Raw genomic sequence first — 19,855 nt, forward strand, 5'->3', positions numbered from 1 at the left:
GTAACAGTAGCCCATGTTTTCATAGATTGTCAATAATATCCCCTTCGTTTGGCCACATATAATTCCATTTTCCTCATCAAAGAGAGTTTCACTTTCCACTCAGCCCTGTTAGGTACCAGGGACTGTTTCCAATAAGCAGCAATGAGGCATTTAAATGCTGCCAACCCCATGCGCAGAATTCAAGTTTGCCAAGCGGTCTCGCAGATATTGAACATTCCCAGAAGGCAGGCCTGGGGAGTAACAGGAACTGGAACCCCCAACATTAGTGACAAAGATTCCGTCGCATCCTGCCAGCAAGGCACCAACACCTGACACTCCCACCAGACATTGCCAACAGGTAGCCGACAAATGTAGGATATATCTTATGGAGACGCTCCGGAGTGCAATACCATCTACTCAATACCTTGTAGGCATTTTCCTGAATTAAAGCACAGGTGGAAGCTCTACCCACCTCCCCAAAAATAGTCTCCCAGTCTTTAGATGTAAAAGAGCATTGTAGGTCTCTCTCCCATTGACTTCGAAAACCAAGATGTGGAATCACCCTTTCCCTTAAATATTGATAAATTATGGAGATAGGCTTGGGCACTTTCTGCAAAATTTCCCATAAGTGTTCTAATTGTTCAGCCTCAACTAAGGTAACCTTATCCCAACCATTGGCTACCACAAAGTGTTTCACTTGAAGATAGGCCAAATAGTCCCTAGCGCTCATCCCCGGGTAATGTTGTAAGGCCTCAAAAGATATCATGGACCCTTGTTTCAAAAAGTCCTGAAATTGAAGTAACCCTATGCGTCCCCATCGCTCAAAAACGGGATTAGTTTTCCCCACTCCAAATTGGGGTTCCTCCCGCAAGGAAGCTAAAGTGGAAATAACCCGCCCATTATTACAATTTAGTTTAGTTCTAACCCACAGTTTAACCAGGTGTAAAATATAAGGGTTATTTGTCTCCAACTCCCATTGTTGGACAATCTGGGAGGATCAGAGTTTGGCTGTCAACCGTCCCTGGGACACAACTGAATCCCCCCACTTGTGAAATCCCAGATCCCACTCCAATAACATCCGCAACTGCGCCGCCTGATAATACCAATTGAGATTCGGAACCCCCTTCCCCCCCTGGCTCGATCCAACTACATCACCCGCTGTGAAAGTCTGGACGCTCTATTCTGCCAAATAAAGTTCCGGACTTCCGCTTGTAGCAGTTTAAACGTCTGGGTTGGTATGGGAATTGGCAAAGTCTGAAACAGAAATAATAACCTGGGTAAGATCTGTATAACTGCAATATGGCCTCCCCAAGAGAGCCAAAGCCCCTGCCATCATTGAAGATCCTGCCGGATCTGATGAATGATGGGGCCATAATTAGCCTCATACAAACCCGCCAAGTCCCTAGATAGATAAATTCCCAGGTACCTAAGGCTCTTAGTGACCCACTTGAATGGGAATTGGCTCTGAAGTGCTCGAACTCGATCCTTCCCCAGGGTGAGATCCATCAGTTCAGTCTTATATAGGTTGATCTTAAAACCAGATGCCCTCCCATAATCCTCAATGATACTGAGCAAATGTGATATTGTACATTCTGGAGCAGTCAAGTATAGAAGGATATTGTCGGCGAATAATGCTATGCGGTGTTCCATCTCCCCTACTCGAATGCCTTTTAATTGTGGATGGCTCCTTATCAAGATCACCAGGGGCTCTATGGAGAGTGCAAAAAGCAGAGGGGACAACGGACACCCCTGTCTAGCGCTCCTCGCAATGGAAAAAATTCAGTGTAAGATTGATTAATTTTGAGACACCCTCTAGGAGCATAATACAGAACTCAAACTAGAGAATTGCGTGGGGACAGAAATCCCACCTGTCCCCGCCAAAATCCCACCCATCCCCGCGAGGAATCCCCTCCGTCCCCGCCCGTCCAATAAACTTCAGAAATAGTTATTTCATTTAATTATGCTACTGAATTAAAGGTTCTTGTAGAAACCCATTTACAAATAAGCAAAGACACTTTATTAATTTGGAAATATTAATTGGGAAGAATACATACTTTGTAAATGGGTTTCTACCAGAGCCTCTAATGTAAATATAAAATATAAATACTCAGCTGATGAGAACCCCCAAGCTGTCAGCTGAGGACTTCCTTTGAAGTTGGCCGGGGGTCCCTTTTGCCAAGCTTGGCAGGCAGCAGTAGCGTCCCTGAGTCACAGATGCTGGCACCTCAGTGGCTCATGGATGTCGCCAGCGACTACTGTGCTTGGTGGAGGGGAGTTCTGGCCGTCTCTAGAGGAGGTCCTCTGCTGGCGATGCTTGGGGATCCCCACCAGTCACAGCAAGGGTCAGCAAGTACTTCAACACTGTAGAAATAAAACCAGAAATGCATTTCCTTTTCTTTTGAACACAGTACAAAGACATCTGTGTTTTACATTTCCCAAAGCTAACATATTTTAGTCAATAAATTCCGTTTTTACCTTTGTTGTCTAGAAACTTATTTTTCCATAAAGTTGGTCCAGACTTCATTCCCTCCCCCAACTTTTTCTTTCTTTCACCCTGCCCCTTTCTTTCTCTCTCCCTGCCCCCATTTCTTTCTTTCTTCCTGCCCTCCCCCCAAGCCACCGCCATTGGGGAACAGGCTGCCACTGCTGCTGCAATAGGGGAACAGGCCGCCGCCAAGTTCCGAGCTCTCCCTGCTTCCCTTCCCCGTAAAGAGGATGCTGAAGCGCCGGGCCGACCAACCTTCCAATCTCCACCCCAGACCCCACCCCCATAATAGTACTAATTGTAACAACATTTTTCCATCCATTTTCATATATACACATATACAATATAATCATATTAACAACACATAATGGTTAACCACAAAATTAAAATACAGAAAGCACACTATATGCTATTCAACATTCATTTCTACCAAAAAAACAGATAACCCCATGCAAATGCAGGACCAAAAACTAAAAGTACTAATATTCAAACAAACCCTAAGATGCAAGACTCTTCAAGCAGTACAACCCCCAGAGTAAACCAAGCAAATGCATTTCTTCCTGAACAGACAGCAGATGCAAAATTACTAAATAAAAGCATTTCCTCTACCGTTGTTGTCTCTCTCCCTCCATGTGTCTTGCTTTCTGGCCTGCCCCCCGGTGTTAGCTTCAGGCTGGTCCTTGGTGCGATCAACGCAGGGTCTTCGGGCTGGCTCCCTGAGTGCTGCATTGCACAATGGTGTGGGAAGCGGCTCCTTGCACGTGTCCCACACCTCATCTGGAAGCCTTCCCTCTACTTTGCGACATCAGAGAGAAGGCTTCCGGGTCAGGCGCAGGCCGCGGGTAGAAGCCTTTTTCCATGACTTTGTGCACTGCAGCACTCAGGGAGCCAGCACAAAGATGCCACATTGATTGAACCGAAGACCGGCGGCTACTGAACAATCTCTTGGGCCCTGTGGACCAGCAGAAAATTTCTGTGGACCGGCAGTTGAAGCTGAGCCGCGAGCCGCACTCAAGTGGATAAAGAGCCGCATGCGGTTCGCGAGCCGTGGTTTGCTGACCATTGATGTAGAGTAAACGGCAATCTCTTATGCATTAAGATGGCAACACCCCTTTGCCTCCCACTGAAGGTAGAAGAGTAGACTTCCCCCACCCAACCCCTCAGCAGCTTGGCATACTCGATCTGAGAAAGTGGGTCTCTTACAAATATGCTATATCAGTACCCAGCTTCCTGAGATGAGTCAATATCCTACGCTTAATGGGAGACTTGACTCCATCCACATTAAGCGTAGTCACTTTCAAATCAGCCATAACCACAGACTATCTGGATGCCCAGCTAAACTCCGCTGCAGATTGAGTATGTGCTACCAACCACATCCCACTCCCACACCCACCCTCCCCACACACCCCACAAACATACACAGGCATACCCCCCCCCCCCACCAGACCAGGTGTACCCTGGCATATTTTAGTCCCCATATCACTGTATGCTTCTCAAGGGATATGTGCATCTAGTTTACCCTTAAATCCTAGAATGGTGGATTCTGCAATTACTTCCTCTGGGAGAGTATTCCTCTGAGAGATGTCGGAGGGAGGGAGGGCTTTGCTTAAGCCCTCCCTCCGACGTCAGCGCTGACATTGTGGAAGACTTCCGGTTGGCTGTGTGCTGCGGTAGGACAAGTAGGGAAAAGAAGACAAGCCTCGCGGCTCGAGTGCATCAGAACCCCGCAGGATCCCCGCAACCCTAGGGGGTGGTCCCACGGGATCCCTGCGACCCTAGGGGGTGTCCCCACAGGATCCCCGTGACCCTGTCGTCCCCGTTCCCGTGCAGCTCTCTAGCTCGAACCCACTCACTAAACGGCCCCTCTATTCCCATTTTCCACATTACGGCCCATAAAAAATCCCAAGAAACCCTGCATCCACCGCCATTAACGCAGCCGGGTCTTGCTCCTGCTTTACCTTCCACATCAAATGCAAAGTACGCCGTATATTATCCCCTACTTGCCTTTTTTGAATAAACCCAGATTGATCCATATGTATCACTTTAGGAAGCAGCTTACCCAACCGAAGAGCCAACCCTTTGGCAATAATTTTCGCATATACATTCAACTAGGAAATGGGTCTATAAGACCCGCATAGAGCTGGGTCTCTACCAGGTTTCAATAAAATTGTAATTCCCGCCTCCCTCATTGTGCCAGGCAAAAGGTCCCCCTGCTGAACCCCATTAACTAAGTGTACCAATAAAGGACCCACCTGATCCCCAACCTTCTTATAGAAACGACTCGTATAACCATCTAAACCTGGTGATTTTCCTGGCTGGGCTCCCCGAATAATCTCCAGAACCTCCCTCAAGGTTACCAGTTCATTCAGCTGTGTTTGATCTTCCACAGACAGAACTGGCAGCTCGACCCTGTCCAAGAAATTCTCCTCTGCCCCCTCCTCCCCGGCCCCCCCTGGACTATATAAACTTCTACAGAAATCCAAAAAGGAGTTACCTATATCTGCATCAGTGACCCAGAGAGTCCCACTCCTGTCTCATATATGAGCAATAGTAGCTCGAGCTTGTTTGATTTTAATAAAACGAGCTAGTTGAGCAATTAATTTATTACTATGTTCATAGAGACAGGACTGGAACCGCTCCCGCACTTGATTATAATCTTCCATCTGAAGCTGCATCAGCTCTCCCTGGATTTGGTGCAGTTGCACTAAAATCCGGGGGTCGGGAGAGGTCTTATGAGCCAATTCCAAAGCAATCAATTTTTCACATAAACCCAACTGTACTCACGCTCTACTCTGTTTAAATCTGGCTCCCCATTTAATAAAAATGCCTCTCGACACCGTTTTCAGCGCATCCCATAAAATGCCATCGGACACCTCCCCTGTATCATTTTACTCCAAATAGGTAGCTATAGTTTGAAGCACCTCCGTCACCACCTCAGTAGATTGAAGCTATGAATCATTAAGCCTCCAGTACCGGGTACCACCCCCATGCACCACTCCCTGACAATGGTCCGAAATTTGGATTGCTCCAATCTCAGCCTCCTTGATCTTACTCCACTGATTCCGGGAAGCCCAGATCCCATCCAGGTGAGTGTAAGTATTTTGAGCATGAGAGTAATGGGTAAAATTACGTTGAGAGCCATGGAGGAGGCGCCAGCAATCTACCAACCCCAAGGCGCCCATAAACGCCCGAAATATCTTGGAGGTCCCCCTGCCAGATCCCCTACCCCCTTTGGAATGATCCATTCTCCCATCCGGTATCGCATTAAAATCTACCCCCACAAACACTACTCCCTGAATAAACAACGGCTCATCCTTCAATCCTCTATAAAACGTTGCCTGATCTACATTTGGGTCATATATTTACTAAGATCACCTGTTGCCCATGTAAGGACCCTTGCAAAGCTAAACATCGCCCCTTAGAGTCTCTATAGACCTGATCAACAGCCAATCCCAATCCTCTGTGTGTTAGAATGGCGATTTCCCCCCCTTTTTTTTGTTAGCATGTGGTCTTGATGCTAACATACCTGTCATACCTGTTCATAGGCCGGATGCTGCAATAAAGCCGCATCCCTAGGCCTCAAATACGTCTCCTGTAGCAGACAGATGTCCCAACCCAAGCGCTTCATTTCCCTGAAAACAATACTCCGTTTCCCAGGACTGCTAACCCCATTTTACATTCCATGACCCAATCCTGAGTAATGTCCCATCTGTTCCAATCCCCTTGTTCCCCCCCCTTAGAACTCGTAGATATCCCCAACTGTCCCCCACCCCTCCCCCCCACAGTCGCTGACCTAGCAAATGCCAGACCAGCCAAAGAGAAAAGATGAAGCCTCCCCCAAAAGGCATCTGACACCCCAGCTTTCCCATCAGAGCACATTTCACCACACCATGATAATAACTCCCATGCCCCAAATCCCAGACATGAACCCCATGGATTCCCCAACAACACTCAATACTGCACCATACAAACCTAGCATCCCAAAAGGTATCCCCTATGTGCAGCAATCATACTCACCCCATACATCCCCCTGAATCACTCATCCCCCAGCCCTCATACAATCTCCCACCTGAAGTCATTGGGCCCGCACTCATCCATCCTCCCAGTCAATTCACACCCCACAACCAAGTCCCCAAAGTTCTCAAATGTGGATGGGAGCTGCACCACCAGGCTCCAGGTCTGCAAGAGCGAGTTCCCCATATCACCGTCCATCTCTTAGGTCTCCTGCTGGGTCAGCCTCTTAGTGGCGCAGGTGACCGTGTGCCAGGTCTCCACCGGTCTGCCTCCCTTCGAAGGGGTCACCGCTGGTGATATCACAGGCAAGTTATTACAGCCTAAGTCCTTCAGGGCAAACCAGGCATCTCCCACGGTGTCAACTCTCCAAGACTTGCCATTCACAGTCAGCCAGATACCAAACGGGAACAGCCAACGGTATCTATGGCCCTCCGCTCTCAACACTTGAGTCACATTGCGGAAGGCCCTTCATGTTTGCAAGGTGGTTAAAGCCAAATCCTGAAAGACCCCCACGGTGATTCCATGCCATTGAAATTGTAGCCGTCTCCGAGCTGCCTGCAGTATTTTTTCTTTCACCAAGTAATCTCCAAAGCAGGCAATGATATCCTTAGGCATGCCTGGCTGCCTAGCTCCCAGGCCATGATGACCCCGCAATAGGACAATAGCTCCAGCATCCATTTGCTCTTCCGGCCCCAACAGTTGACTGCAAAAGTCTTGCACCACCGCAGTACAGTCCTTATGACGCTCCTCCTCCGGTATGCCTTTAAATCGTAAATTGCTCCATCTAGATCTGTTTTCCAGGTACTCCACTTGCGCCTGTAAAACAGCCAACTCTTTCACTTGCTGCGCCAGACCAGTTTTAGTTTCCTCCACCGTTACCTCCAAACAGAAAACATGTTGTTCCAAGGCCTCAACCCGACCTCCCAAGTCCCCAACCTCCACCCTGAAGTCTGCCATCGCTGTTTTAACATCCTCCCAGACCGCTTGCATTTCAGCCTTGAGGTCATGAAACCATTTCTCCAGCTTTAATTGCAATGCCGATGCACTATCAGCCGGCACCTCCGAGGTTGGGGACTGCTGTGTCTGTCCTGGGGACTGCGCCATCTTTATTTTCCCTGCAGGCGACGCCGGAGTCTTTACTGATTGTTTCCCACTCATCGATTCACTAAACTGGAACTTCTCCAGGCGCCGGCAACTCACCATACACTCCCCCCTCCACCGCGTCGGTAAGCAGGAGTTAAACCGCGCTTGGGAAGCTTTTAAAGCACTTTTTTATTTAAGCCCTGACGGAGCTCAAATTTTACCCAGCCATTCGGCAGTGTGACGTCACTTCCTCCTAGATGGGTTTTTTTATTATGCCGCTCCATGTGTTTGAAAGCTCACTGAAGCAATTTTTCTTTTAAGAGGTTTTGAACCATTGCAACTAAGGTCCAGAGTGTAAGGCCAAAGCAAGATTTCCCTGGTTACATTACATTACATTAGGGATTTCTATTCCGCCTATACCTTGCAGTTCAAGGCGGATTACAAAAGAGCTGACTGGACATTTCCAGTGAAGATACATTTTTTTTTTTTTGGTTACAAAAGAGGAGAGATAGCTGGATAAATTCCGGAAGAACTTGCAAATTGGATAGTAAATTGACTGTACGTTACTGTGTGATATAACAAATAGATTACAGTTAGAGTACAAATAAGATTACATTACATTTCAGGGATCTGTATACTTGGTTGGTGTTTTGGGGAAGAAGAGATTATCTAAGTGGAGGTTTTGGGGGAGAATTTATCTGGGAGGAGGGGGAAGGGGTGGGTTAGGATATCTGGATGAATATTTTGAAAAGCAGGGTTTTGATTTCTTTTTGGAATGTTTTGAGGTCGCCCGTTGCCGTCAGCAGGTTGGAGATGGAGTGGTTGAGTTTTGCTGCTTGCATCGCCAGAAGGTTGTCAAACATCTTATTGCGTTGAGAGCCCTTGAGTGGAAATCAGGCAAAAGGGTTCAGAGTTCTTCTTTGTCTTGAGGTGAGGATCTGGTTTAAGCGGTTGTTTAGGTAGGAGGGGGCAGAGCCGTTTAATGCTTTGAATAATAGGCAGTAGAATTTGAATTGAATTCGTGCTTGCATAGGTAGCCAGTGAGAATCTAAGAAGGCAGTTGTAATATGATCATATTTTCTCAGGGAGAAGGTCAGTCTGAGGGCGGTGTTTTGTATAGTCTGAAGTTGTTTTATCATGTTGGCAGGACAAGGTAGATAGAGGGAATTGCAATAGTCCAGTACACCTAAGACTAGGGATTGGACAATTAGCCTGAATTGTGCTGGGTCGAAGAATTTTCTTATTTTACGTAGATTTCTCATAATTAAAAAGCTTTCTGGGATGTCTTATTGATTTGGGACTGCATTGTGCAGCATCTGTCTATCGTTACTCCTAGGAGTTTGAGTTCGGGCTGTATTGGGTATTTGGTGTTTTTAATTTTCAGTTCTGTAATAGTGGGAGTTTTGGCCTTTTCGAGCAGAAGGAATTTTGTTTTATCTGAGTTTAGTTTCAGTTTGTGATCTACCATCCATTTTTCCACTGCATCTAAGGTTGTTTCCAGCTTTGCTGTTGTGGTGGGCTCTGATGGGTCGAAGGGGAGGAGTATGGTGATGTCGTCTGCGTAGCTGAAGGAGGTAACATTTAAGTTGTCTAAAGTGGCTCCAAGGGAGGAAATAAAGAGGTTGAAAAGCGTAGGTGATAGAGGTGATCCTTGTGGAACTCCACAGGGGTTGGACCATGGTTCTGATTTGATATCATTGGACTTTACCCTGTAGGTTCTTGATTTGAGGAATCCTTGGAACCAATTGTAGACCTTGCCTGAGAGCTGAATGGCGTCAAGTATCTGTAGCAGTAAGGAGTGGTCGACCAGGTCAAATGCTGCGGAGAGGTCAAGTTGAATTAACATCATCTTTTTGCCTTTGCTAATGTGCTGTCGAGCTGTGTCTAGTAGTATTACAAGTAGTGTTTCTGTGCTGTGGTTGGTTCGAAATCCTGATTGTGAGGGGTGAAGTAGGTTATGGTTGTTGGTGAGGTATTGTGCAACTAGACCTTCTATTATTTTAACGTATATTGGTATTGAAGCGATAGTTCTGTAGTTGGAGGGGTTATCTATTGGGCCTTTGTGATCTTTCATGATTGGGGTGATTAAGATCTCTCCAAGGTCCTGAGGGAATTGACCTTCCGTTAATGTAGTTTGAATCCATAGCATGAGGTTGGCTCTGAATGTGGTGGAGGCGTTTGATAACGGGTAGGTGGGGCAGTTATTTAGGTCGCAAGAAGCTTGGCTGTATTTTTTGTAGAGTCGGTTCATATCCGACCAGTGTAATACAGGGAAGTTGGTCCAGCTTCTGTCTGCGGCGATGGCTTCTCCTGTTGAAGGGTTTGTTGTTATCTTGTCGAGGTGTGTGTGTGTATTGTTGAATGCGGTTCTGATCTTGGTGATCTTGTTTTTGAAATGGTCTGCTAGTTGGATAGCTGTCGGTGGGTAGTTTCCTTGTGTAGCTAGGTAAGGTTTGGTGTCAGTGAGGTTCTTTACTAGATTGAATAGCTTTTTTGTGTCTAGGGTTTCCGTGCCTATCATTTTGGAGTAGTAGGCTTTCCGTTTTTCCTTGAGTTTGTTCTTGTATTGGTTGATTTGATTTCTCCATGCTGTTTTGGTGTGTTCTAGGCTCTTTTTTTTTCCATTCTCTTTCTAGTAGTCTGCAGAGCTTTTTTAATTGGAGAAGTTCAGTGTCAAACCATTTGTCTGATGGTCTGCAGATTCTGATTTTGGTTCCCAGTCGTACATGTAAATTGCCTTGGCATCTGTAAAATCTGTAGCTCTCGTCTACAAATCCTGAGCGAAACTTCTTTTTAAAAATAAGTCTTGAAAATGGAATCAATAGCAGCAGTATCCTGACATTTCATTTATCATAGATTTTTATTTAACACAATCCTGAGTGGTGAAGACCAGAGAGCATTGAAAGAAGAAAACTGTTGGGGACAATGGGGATGAGAAAGATTTGATATGGGATTGAGAGAGGTTTGGTGGGGTGAAAGTGAGAGGCCCAGATGCACTAAAGTCAGCAATCATCTAACGATAGTCGCTAAACCAATTTTGACTGGTTTAGTGATGATTGCATTTGCCTACCCGATGCAGAAAATGGCTCTGGTGAGTTTTCACGTGGTTTTCTGCATGATTGCTCATTCTCTGATCTGACCATTCAAATAAGCTCATTAATATTGAAATGCCATGTAAACTAGTAGAACGATTGATGCTATAACATGGCTTCCCGGTTCACACCTTTAGCTATCTGAAAAAAGCGACTGGTCAAGACCAGTCACTTATGTGTCTTATGATAGTTCAGCCTGAAATTAATATAATTTTAATAATATTTATAACATAAATACAGTTTTTACAATAGCAGGGTTGTAAACATGTGTGTTATGCCCGTTGTGAGTTCTTGTGTTGAAGGTGCCTTTTATGCATGCCCGGCAGCGAAAAGATGGGGTAATGAGAGAAGGCTAAAATTTCTGATGATTGTACAGGCTGGGCCAGAGCTTATACAGCAGCAACCTCATTTATGCCCCACATTTGCATAATCTGCTGATACCTTTCCACCCCCTTCATATGGCCTTGATGGTCGCGTGTATATGATGTCACAGTGTTGCATTGGCTGCTACTTTATGGCAAGAGGAAGCGCAAAGCATCAAGGGATTGCCCTCGCTGTACTATTTTAAAGCTCGTGAAATGCCAACGGCACCAAAAGAAGGAAAATCTCTACTGGCCGTATTATAAAGCGCTTTGCGACAACAATGTTTTATGGCTGACACCTTCGACATATGCCAATGATATACGCATGTGATGCGTTACAATAATTCATGCCTACATCTGATGTAGCAAACCTGGTGCTTGCGTATATTGTCGCTGTATCAACTGGACCATTCTGCGCATGTGTGAGAATCGCTCTTGCAATGATCAATCGGACAGAAGAGACGGGGATTACGATGAACCTCTGTGCGAATCATTTGCATGCAAATTTGTTATTGTATCAATAGCTCTTTTGGAATCAGCCAAAAATCAGATTGCTTCAGACCCACACGGTATTACCGACCCAGTTTAGTGCATCTGGCCTAGAGACTGGTTGAGGACATGATAGGAATGAGAGAGATAAGGGAGACTGGATGAGGAGCATAACTGCTGGGGCTGATGGGGTAGATTGGAGGGAGAGTGTACCAATTTTAAAATTGTTGAGAAAAAAATGGAATTGACTTAAAAATGTTAATTTCATGATGCAAAAATATTGATGTATATTAATTATTGGATCCTTCCAGAGCCCCCTAGTTGGCTTGAAAATAAACATCTAACTTTATAAATGTGTAAATCCCTATATTTACAGGGCCTCGATTAGTGCTGCTTATACCAGCCTTCAGGGCGCACCATCCAATTTGAGTTTTCAGGATGTCTACAATGAATATGCATGAGAGACTTGCAATGCTTCCTTGGTATGCAAATGTATTATGCATGTTCACTGTGGACATTCTGAAAACACGACTAGTTGGGAATGTATCGAGAATTAGGTTGAGAAGCATTGGCCTAGATATAGGGGAAAACTAATTGCACTGTAGCCCAACATGGACAGAATTTAGTAAAACTAGAAATCCAAAGCAACAGGAGGAAAATGATAAACTGCAGGTGTGCTGTCTTTTCATCTAATATATTGTAACTGGGAATAATGTGCAAGTTTTATTTGTGTTTCTTTCAGAGTTTGCCTATGGTGGCCATCCTTACCCGTTTTCAGGGGTGTTTGAAATCACACCAGGAGATGCATCTGAATTAGGTGATACTTTTAAATTTAAGTAAGTATAAAAGAGTAATTTTGTTATAACGCATACATTTTTGTGGTTAAAACCAGGCAGCAGCTTAAAATGTGATATATTCTAGTGCAATAGGTTTGTCATTCTGGATAGATGGGTAATATCTCCGTGCTCGTGAGCCATGCGGAAGGAATCCACTCCAGCTTTCGAATCCCTGCTCTTTCACTAGAGGGCTCTGCTGTCCCCTTCAATTTTTCCTTCTGCATATGAGCTGGAAGGAGTCTTTCTGATCTGCTCTGTTTATTTCTTTATTTTTTTCAGTCCTTTTTGTGGTATTTTGACTGATTTTGGTGCTCAGAGTTCCCCTAGTTGAGGGTCCAGCTCTGCCTGCATGGAGAAGAAACAGACTGAGGTCTGCTACTGACAGGTCAATTCCTCTGTTGTACCTGTTGGCCAGCCCACAGAAACCTTTTGGAGCTCGGGATTCATTCCCCTTGTAGCATTGCTAGCTTCTGCATCACAGGACTTGAGCGCAATAGTTTGTTTGCTATGCTATGAGGATTGTTACTGATTTAGGAAATATTTTGCGTCATTCTCATCAGTGCCATAGTACTCTTGCTATTGCTAGCTTCATGGAAGTATGGTTGACACTCTCGCTGTTCTGAAGTTACTTGTGAGAATAACAGGCAGTGCTTCAAATGTCCTTGGTGTAGGAAGAACTCTTTAAGTCAAGATAAGCTCGTGCTGTGTTCTAATTTAAAGAGAAGACATTCGGAGGAGGTGAGCGAAAGAAACTGGGGAGTGATAAAAAGAAGCTTCCGTGAAGAACCATCGCAGATGGCTTTATATTGTCAGTTGTACTGAAGGTTATTGTACTGAAGGTTATTATTTGTATATGTCTGTATTCTGTTAGTGTACACCACTGGAAAACTAATCAAAATTTACATTGAAAACTCCCCAGTGATTTTGTTTAAAATCTGTAAATAATCCTGGCTGGATGAAAGCTTTTGCTCAGTTATGTACATTGAGAGGACGACATGCCTGCAGGGAAGTGTGCATGACAATTATATTACCTGGAGACAGCTAAAAGTCATTTAATTGGCTTATGGTTCAAGTAGTAGGTTCAAATAGGAAGTTTAGCTGAGACTGTAGAAAGAGTTGATGAGTAAATTCTGATTCCCTTTTTCTTGTGGTAAAAGGGAAACAGGTGTGTGTGTGCTGAAAAATACTTATTTCGGAATAAAACATACTCCTTGGATAGGAAGGGTGAGCGATTTTTATGAAAATACATTTTGCAAAAGAAATGATGTGATAGTAGTAAAGGCTGCAACATAAGCAATATCAGCAACTCATTTCTTAGTATTGCAACGGAAAGTGAAACGACACAAAAATCCATACGAAAAAGGAGATTAACGCTGAAAAATAGCTGGAAAGCGATGACCACAAATGCTCGCAGTCTAAGCAACAAAGTTCATGATCTGCAAGCCCTGATGTTAGAGGCAGATCTAGATATTGTTGCTATCACAGAGACATGGTTCAGTGAATCACATGGATGGGATGCAAACATACCGGGATATAATCTTTTTAGGAAGGACAGAGATGGTCATAAAGGTGGAGGAGTAGCTCTCTATGTAAAGATCAATATCCAAGCAACCGAAATGCAAGGGACCTGGGGAGAGGAAGAAGCGATATGGATTGCTCTGAAGAGAAGATGGAACTTCTATCTACGTGGGTGTAGTCTACAGACCTCTGACTCAATCGCAGCAAATTGATAAGGATCTGATTGTGGATATCCAAAAGTTTGGAAGGAAAGAGGAGGTTCTGCTGTTGGGAGATTTCAACCTGCCGGATGCGGACTGGAATGTTCCGTCTGCGGAATCGGAAAGAAGTAGGGAAATTGTGGATGCCTTTCAAGAGGCTCTGCTCAGACAAATGGTGACGGAACCCACAAGGGAAAAAGCGATATTGGATCTGGTCCTCACAAATGGAGAGAGTATCTCTAATGTTCAAGTGGGTGCTCACCTGGGAAGTAGCGATCATCAAACGGCTTGGTTTGATATAACGGCTAAAGTGAAGAGCGGCCGCACGATACTTAAAGTCCTAGATTTCAAACGTACGGACTTTAATGCAATGGGAAAGTACCTGAAGAAAGAGCTGTTAGGATGGGAGGACATAAGAGAAGTGGAAAGACAGTGGTCTAAGCTGAAAGGAACGATAAAAATGGCTATGGACCTTTATGTGAAGAAAATCAATAAAAACAAGAGAAAAAGGAAGCCGATATGATTCTCCAACCTAGTGGCTGAGAAAATAAAGGCGAAAGAGTTGGCGTTCATGAAATATAAAAAAACCCAAGAAGAGGAGAGCAGAAAGGACTACAGTGTGAAACTGAAAGAAGCCAAGAGAGAGATACATTTGGCGAAGGCACAGGCAGAAGAAAAAATGACTAAAAATGTAAAAAAGGGAGATAAAAATTTTTTCAGATATATTAGTGAAAGATGGAAGATAAAAAATGGAATTGCTAGGCTAAAAGATGCTGGGAACAAATATGTGGAGAGTGATGAGGAGAAAGCAAATGTGCTAAACAAATACTTCTGTTCTGTGTTCACAGAAGAAAATCCTGGAGAAGGACCGAGATTGTCTGGCAAAGTTACACGAGAAAATGGAGTAGATTCTGCGCCGTTCACGGAGGAGGGTGTTTATGAGCAACTTGAAAAACTGAAGGTGGACAAAGCGATGGGACTAGATGGGATTCATCCCAGGATACTAAGGGAGCTCAGAGAGGTTCTGGCGAGTCCTAATAAAGACTTGTTCAACAAATCTCTGGAGACGGGAGTGATTCCTGGGGATTGGAGGAGAGCGGATGTGGTCCCTATTCATAAAAGTGGTCACAGGGATGAAGCAGGAAACTACAGGCCGGTGAGCCTCACTTCAGTTGTTGGAAACATTATGGAAGTGTTGCTGAAAGAAAGGATAGTGTACTTCCTTGAATCTAATGGGTTACAGGATCCGAGGTAACGTGGCTTTAAGAACAGAACATAAGAACTGCCATCTCCGGATCAGACCCATGGTCCATCGAGTCCGGCGATCCGCACACGCGGAGGCCCAGTCAGGTATACACCTGATGTAGTTTTAGTCACCCATATCCCTCTATGCCTCTCGTAAGGCGATGTGCATCTAATTTGCCTTTGAATCCTAGCACAGTGGATTCCTTAATAACCTCCTTTGGGAGAGCATTCCAGGCGTCTACCACTCGCTGTGTAAAGCAGAACTTCCTGGCATTTGTCCTGGACTTGTCCCCCCTTAGCTTCAAACCATGTCCTCTTGTCCGTGTCGCGTTGGACAATGTAAATAATTTATTTTCCTGCTCTATTTTATCGATGCCTTTCAGCATTTTGAACGTCTCGATCATGTCCCCTCGCAGCCTCCTCTTCTCAAGGGAGAACAGTCCCAGTTTCTTGAGTCGTTCCTCATATTCCAAGTTCTCCATACCTCTTATTAGCTTCGTTGCTCGTCTCTGCACCCTCTCAAGCAGTTTTATATCCTTCTTTAGGTTGGGAGACCAATGTTGGACACAGTATTCCAAGTGTGGTCTGACCATTGCTCTATAAAGCGGCATTATGACTTTATCCGATCTACTCGTGATTCCTTTCTTTATCATGCCCAACATTCTGTTTGCTTTCTTTGCCGCTGCCGCGCATTGTGCCGACGGCTTCAGGATCCTATCTATCAGTACACCCAGGTCCTTTTCTTGTTTGCTCTTACCCAGAGTTGCGCCTGACATTCTATACTCGTGTTCCTTATTCTTACTACCTAAATGCATTACTTTGCATTTCTCCATGTTGAACTTCATCTGCCATTGCTCTGCCCATTTCTCTAACTGATACAAGTCGCTCTGGAGTTCCTCGCTATCCTCCTGCGATCTGATTGCCCGGCATAGCTTTGTGTCGTCTGCAAATTTAATGATCTCACTGGATACTCCTTCTTCCAGGTCATTGATGTAAACATTAAATAGGATCGGCCCAAGAACTGAGCCCTGGGGCACACCACTAGTCACTTTCTCCCAGTCTGAGAACTTCCCATTTATGCCCACTCTCTGCTTTACAAAAGGTAAATCGTGCCAAACGAACCTGATTGAATTTTTTGATTGGGTGACCAAAGAGCTGGATCGAGGACATATGCTAGATGTAATTTACTTGGATTTCAGCAAAGCCTTTGATACAGTTCCTCATAGGAGGCTGTTGAACAAACTTGAAGGGCTGAAGTTAGGACCTAAAGTAGTGAACTGGGTCAGAAACTGGCTGTCGGACAGACGCCAGAGGGTGGTGGTTAATGGAAGTTGCTCAAAGGAAGGAAAGGTGACTAATGGAGTCCCTCAGGGTTCGGTGCTGGGGCCAATCCTGTTCAATATGTTTGAGTGACATTGCTGAAGGGTTAGAAGGAAAAGTGTGCCTTTTTGCAGATGATACCAAGATTTGTAACAGAGTAGACACCGAAGAGGGAGTGGAAAATATGAAAAAGGATCTGCAAAAGTTAGAGGAATGGTCTAATGCCTGGCAACTAAAATTCAATGCAAAGAAATGCAGAGTAATGCATTTGGGGATTAATAATGGGATGGAACCGTATATGCTGGGAGGAGAGAAGCTGATATGCACGGACGGGGAGAGGGACCTTGGGGTTATAGTGTCCGAAGATCTAAAAGCGAAAAAACAGTGTGACAAGGCAGTGGCTGCTGCCAGAAGGATGCTGGGCTGTATAAAGAGAGGCGTAGTCAGTAGAAGGAAGAAGGTGTTGACGCCCCTGTACAGGTCATTGGTGAGGCCCCACTTGGAGTATTGTGTTCAGTTTTGGAGACCGTATCTGGCGAAAGACGTAAGAAGACTTGAGGCGGTCCAGAGGAGGGCGATGAAAATGATAGGAGGCTTGCGCCAGAAGACATATGAGGAGAGACTGGAAGCCCTGAATATGTATACCCTAGAGGAAAGGAGAGACAGGGGAGATATGATTCAGACGTTCAAATACTTGAAGGGTATTAACGTAGAACAAAATCTTTTCCAGAGAAAGGAAAATGGTAAAACCAGAGGACATAATTTGAGGTTGAGGGGTGGTAGATTCAGGGGCAATGTTAGGAAATTCTACTTTACGGAGAGGGTAGTGGATGCCTGGAATGCGCTCCCGAGAGAGGTGGTGGAGAGTAAAACTGTGACTGAGTTCAAAGAAGCGTGGGATGAACACAGAAGATTTAGAATCAGAAAATAATATTAAATATTGAACTAGGCCAGTTACTGGGCAGACTTGCACGGTCTGTGTCTGTGTATGGCCGTTTGGTGGAGGATGGGCAGGGGAGGGCTTCAATGGCTGGGAGGGTGTAGATGGGCTGGAGTAAGTCTTAACAGAGATTTAGGCAGTTGGAACCCAAGCACATTACCGGGTAAAGCTTTGGATTCTTGCCCAGAAAGAGCTAAGAAGAAAAGAAAAAAAAAAAAAAAAAATTTAAATTTTATCAGGTTGGGCAGACTGGATGGACCATTCGGGTCTTTATCTGCCGTCATCTACTATGTTACTATGCTTTAAAAAAAAATTTAGCAAGTTTACTAAAGTGAGAGACTATCAGTGAGGGATAAATATATAATCCTCACATTCTGAAATCTCATAATTTCAACTGTTTCCTTCTGGCTTTGTCTGTTTTGACCCTTTTGAAATCTGTGAAGCTGTGAGCTTCGTGAAGGGGTAATGGGTTTGAGAAAAGCAGGGGGACATGCTAGAAAGGACATAGAGAGGGAGAATGATGTTGAACCCAGAAGTGGAGAGGAGTAAGTGAGGGAGCAATGTGGTATCCAGCTTCAGCTTATATACATGTTGCAGCATTTTGAGCATTTCTAGTCCTAAAACTGCCCTTGACTTTTATACATGAGATTGACTTATAGACAAGTATATATGTTAAGTAGTTGAGAAATATTGTGTGTTTAGACCTATATTTTTTTTTCTCACACCTACTCCCAGTATCAGCATATTTATTTAGACTATCATCTTCTACTAGAGTAACTGTTTTTACCTATATAAACTACCATTTCAATTGTTCTATCAGGGAAAATGAGACTTGCAAGATGACAGTAGGTCTGACTACCTTCATTGCCTTAGCAACTGTGAATAAAATATTCTCTTACTGACTCTTAGATTTTTATTTTAATATTTTTTTATTATTACTTTTTGTAATCCATTTTTTCAGATGTTAAGATGATGATTTTTGCTATGGATGAATAAGCAATTGGTACACCCTGGTGAATCTCAACCATCCATAAAATAGGAACTTCCAATAAGACTGGGGACTAGTTGCACTAAGGAGGATCTGTAGGACTGTTAAGTCTGCTCCAATCTGATTTTTGGCAGATTCAAAAAGAGCTATTGATGCACTAAAGTTTGCATACAAATGATTATCCCAGGACAAGCAGGCAGGTATTCTCACTAGTGGGTGATGTCATCCGACAGAGCCCCGATACGGACGTCTCACAAGCATGTCTTGCTTGAAGAAACTTAGAAGTTTTGAGATGCCCGCACCACGCATGCGCCAGTGCCTTCCCGCCCGATGGACCGGGCGTGTCTCCTCAGTTCTTTTCTTTCCGCGGAGCTGAGAAGTTTTACTTCAATTCTGTGCTGACTGAATTCCCGTTTTTTTGCCTTCTAATTCCGCGATTTTGGGTTTCTTTTACTCTTTTTCGTGTGTTTTCTTTCTTTTATTTAAAAAAAAAAAAATTTTTTTTCTTCCGGCGAGTTGGCCGGGTCGGCCACGTGGCTCAGGCCCAGCTCCTTCGATCTAGCGGCGGAGCTTTTTCGGCCTATGTCCTGGCCAATCACCGGTTTTAAAAAGTGTAGCAAGTGCCAGTGCGCGATTTCGCTGATGGACCCGCATCGACGCTGCCTGCAGTGTCTTGGTCCAGAACATTTCCCGAAATCATGCCGGCCTTGTTCCACTCTAACAGCGCAAGCGTTTAAGCGGCGCTGTCTGTTGTGGGAGTCGATGTTCAAGATGGAAGCTGCTAAGGAACCTTCAGCTTCGACTTCATCGGCCGCTTCACCTGTCCATGCGAAACCAGCGACTACTCCTGCTATTCCGGGCCTTCTGAAGCCGGCTTCGTTTACTCTGGCTTCGGCCACGAGTTCGACGTCGGTGCCTGTCCCCGTCTCCTCGGCTCAGGTACCGCCTTCCACTATTCCACCTGTGGTCATTAAGGTGCCGAAAGCTTCCAAGCAGAAGCACTCGACCACGAAGGAGTGCGAAGACCGTGCTGTAGGACCCCCTTTCGGTGCGGATCCCTCCATATCGGCTTCACTGCGGTCCCTGCTGGAAGCTCAGTTTGTCGAGCTCATGCAGACTATGGGGCCCAGGTTAATCGCCTCCATCCAGGGTGACCTCCCGGTCCCGATCCCAGGGGGCGGCCCACCCCCTCCCCCTCCTCCTCGTCGATCGATCTCGTTGCTTGACGAGGAGGAGCGGCGAAGGGCGGCTGGTCCCTCGAGGCGGGCTTCCTTTAGCGATATGCCTCCTTTAGAGCCCGTTAC

At 45.1% G+C, this 19,855-nt stretch overlaps 1 protein-coding gene across 2 annotated transcripts in view; it reads left to right on the forward strand.

The window, feature by feature from the left end:
- DESI2 (desumoylating isopeptidase 2) overlaps positions 1-19,855 on the forward strand; it is a 126,405-nt gene that overhangs the window by 37,435 nt on the left and 69,115 nt on the right. For both annotated transcript variants that reach the window (XM_033936493.1, XM_033936494.1), the window contains exon 3: positions 12,247-12,340. In XM_033936493.1, coding sequence (XP_033792384.1) covers positions 12,247-12,340 — 94 coding nt within the window. The remainder of the gene's footprint in view (positions 1-12,246; positions 12,341-19,855) is intronic.

Source organism: Geotrypetes seraphini, chromosome 3 (genome assembly GCF_902459505.1).
Source record: "Geotrypetes seraphini chromosome 3, aGeoSer1.1, whole genome shotgun sequence".
NCBI classification, from domain to species: domain Eukaryota; kingdom Metazoa; phylum Chordata; class Amphibia; order Gymnophiona; family Dermophiidae; genus Geotrypetes; species Geotrypetes seraphini.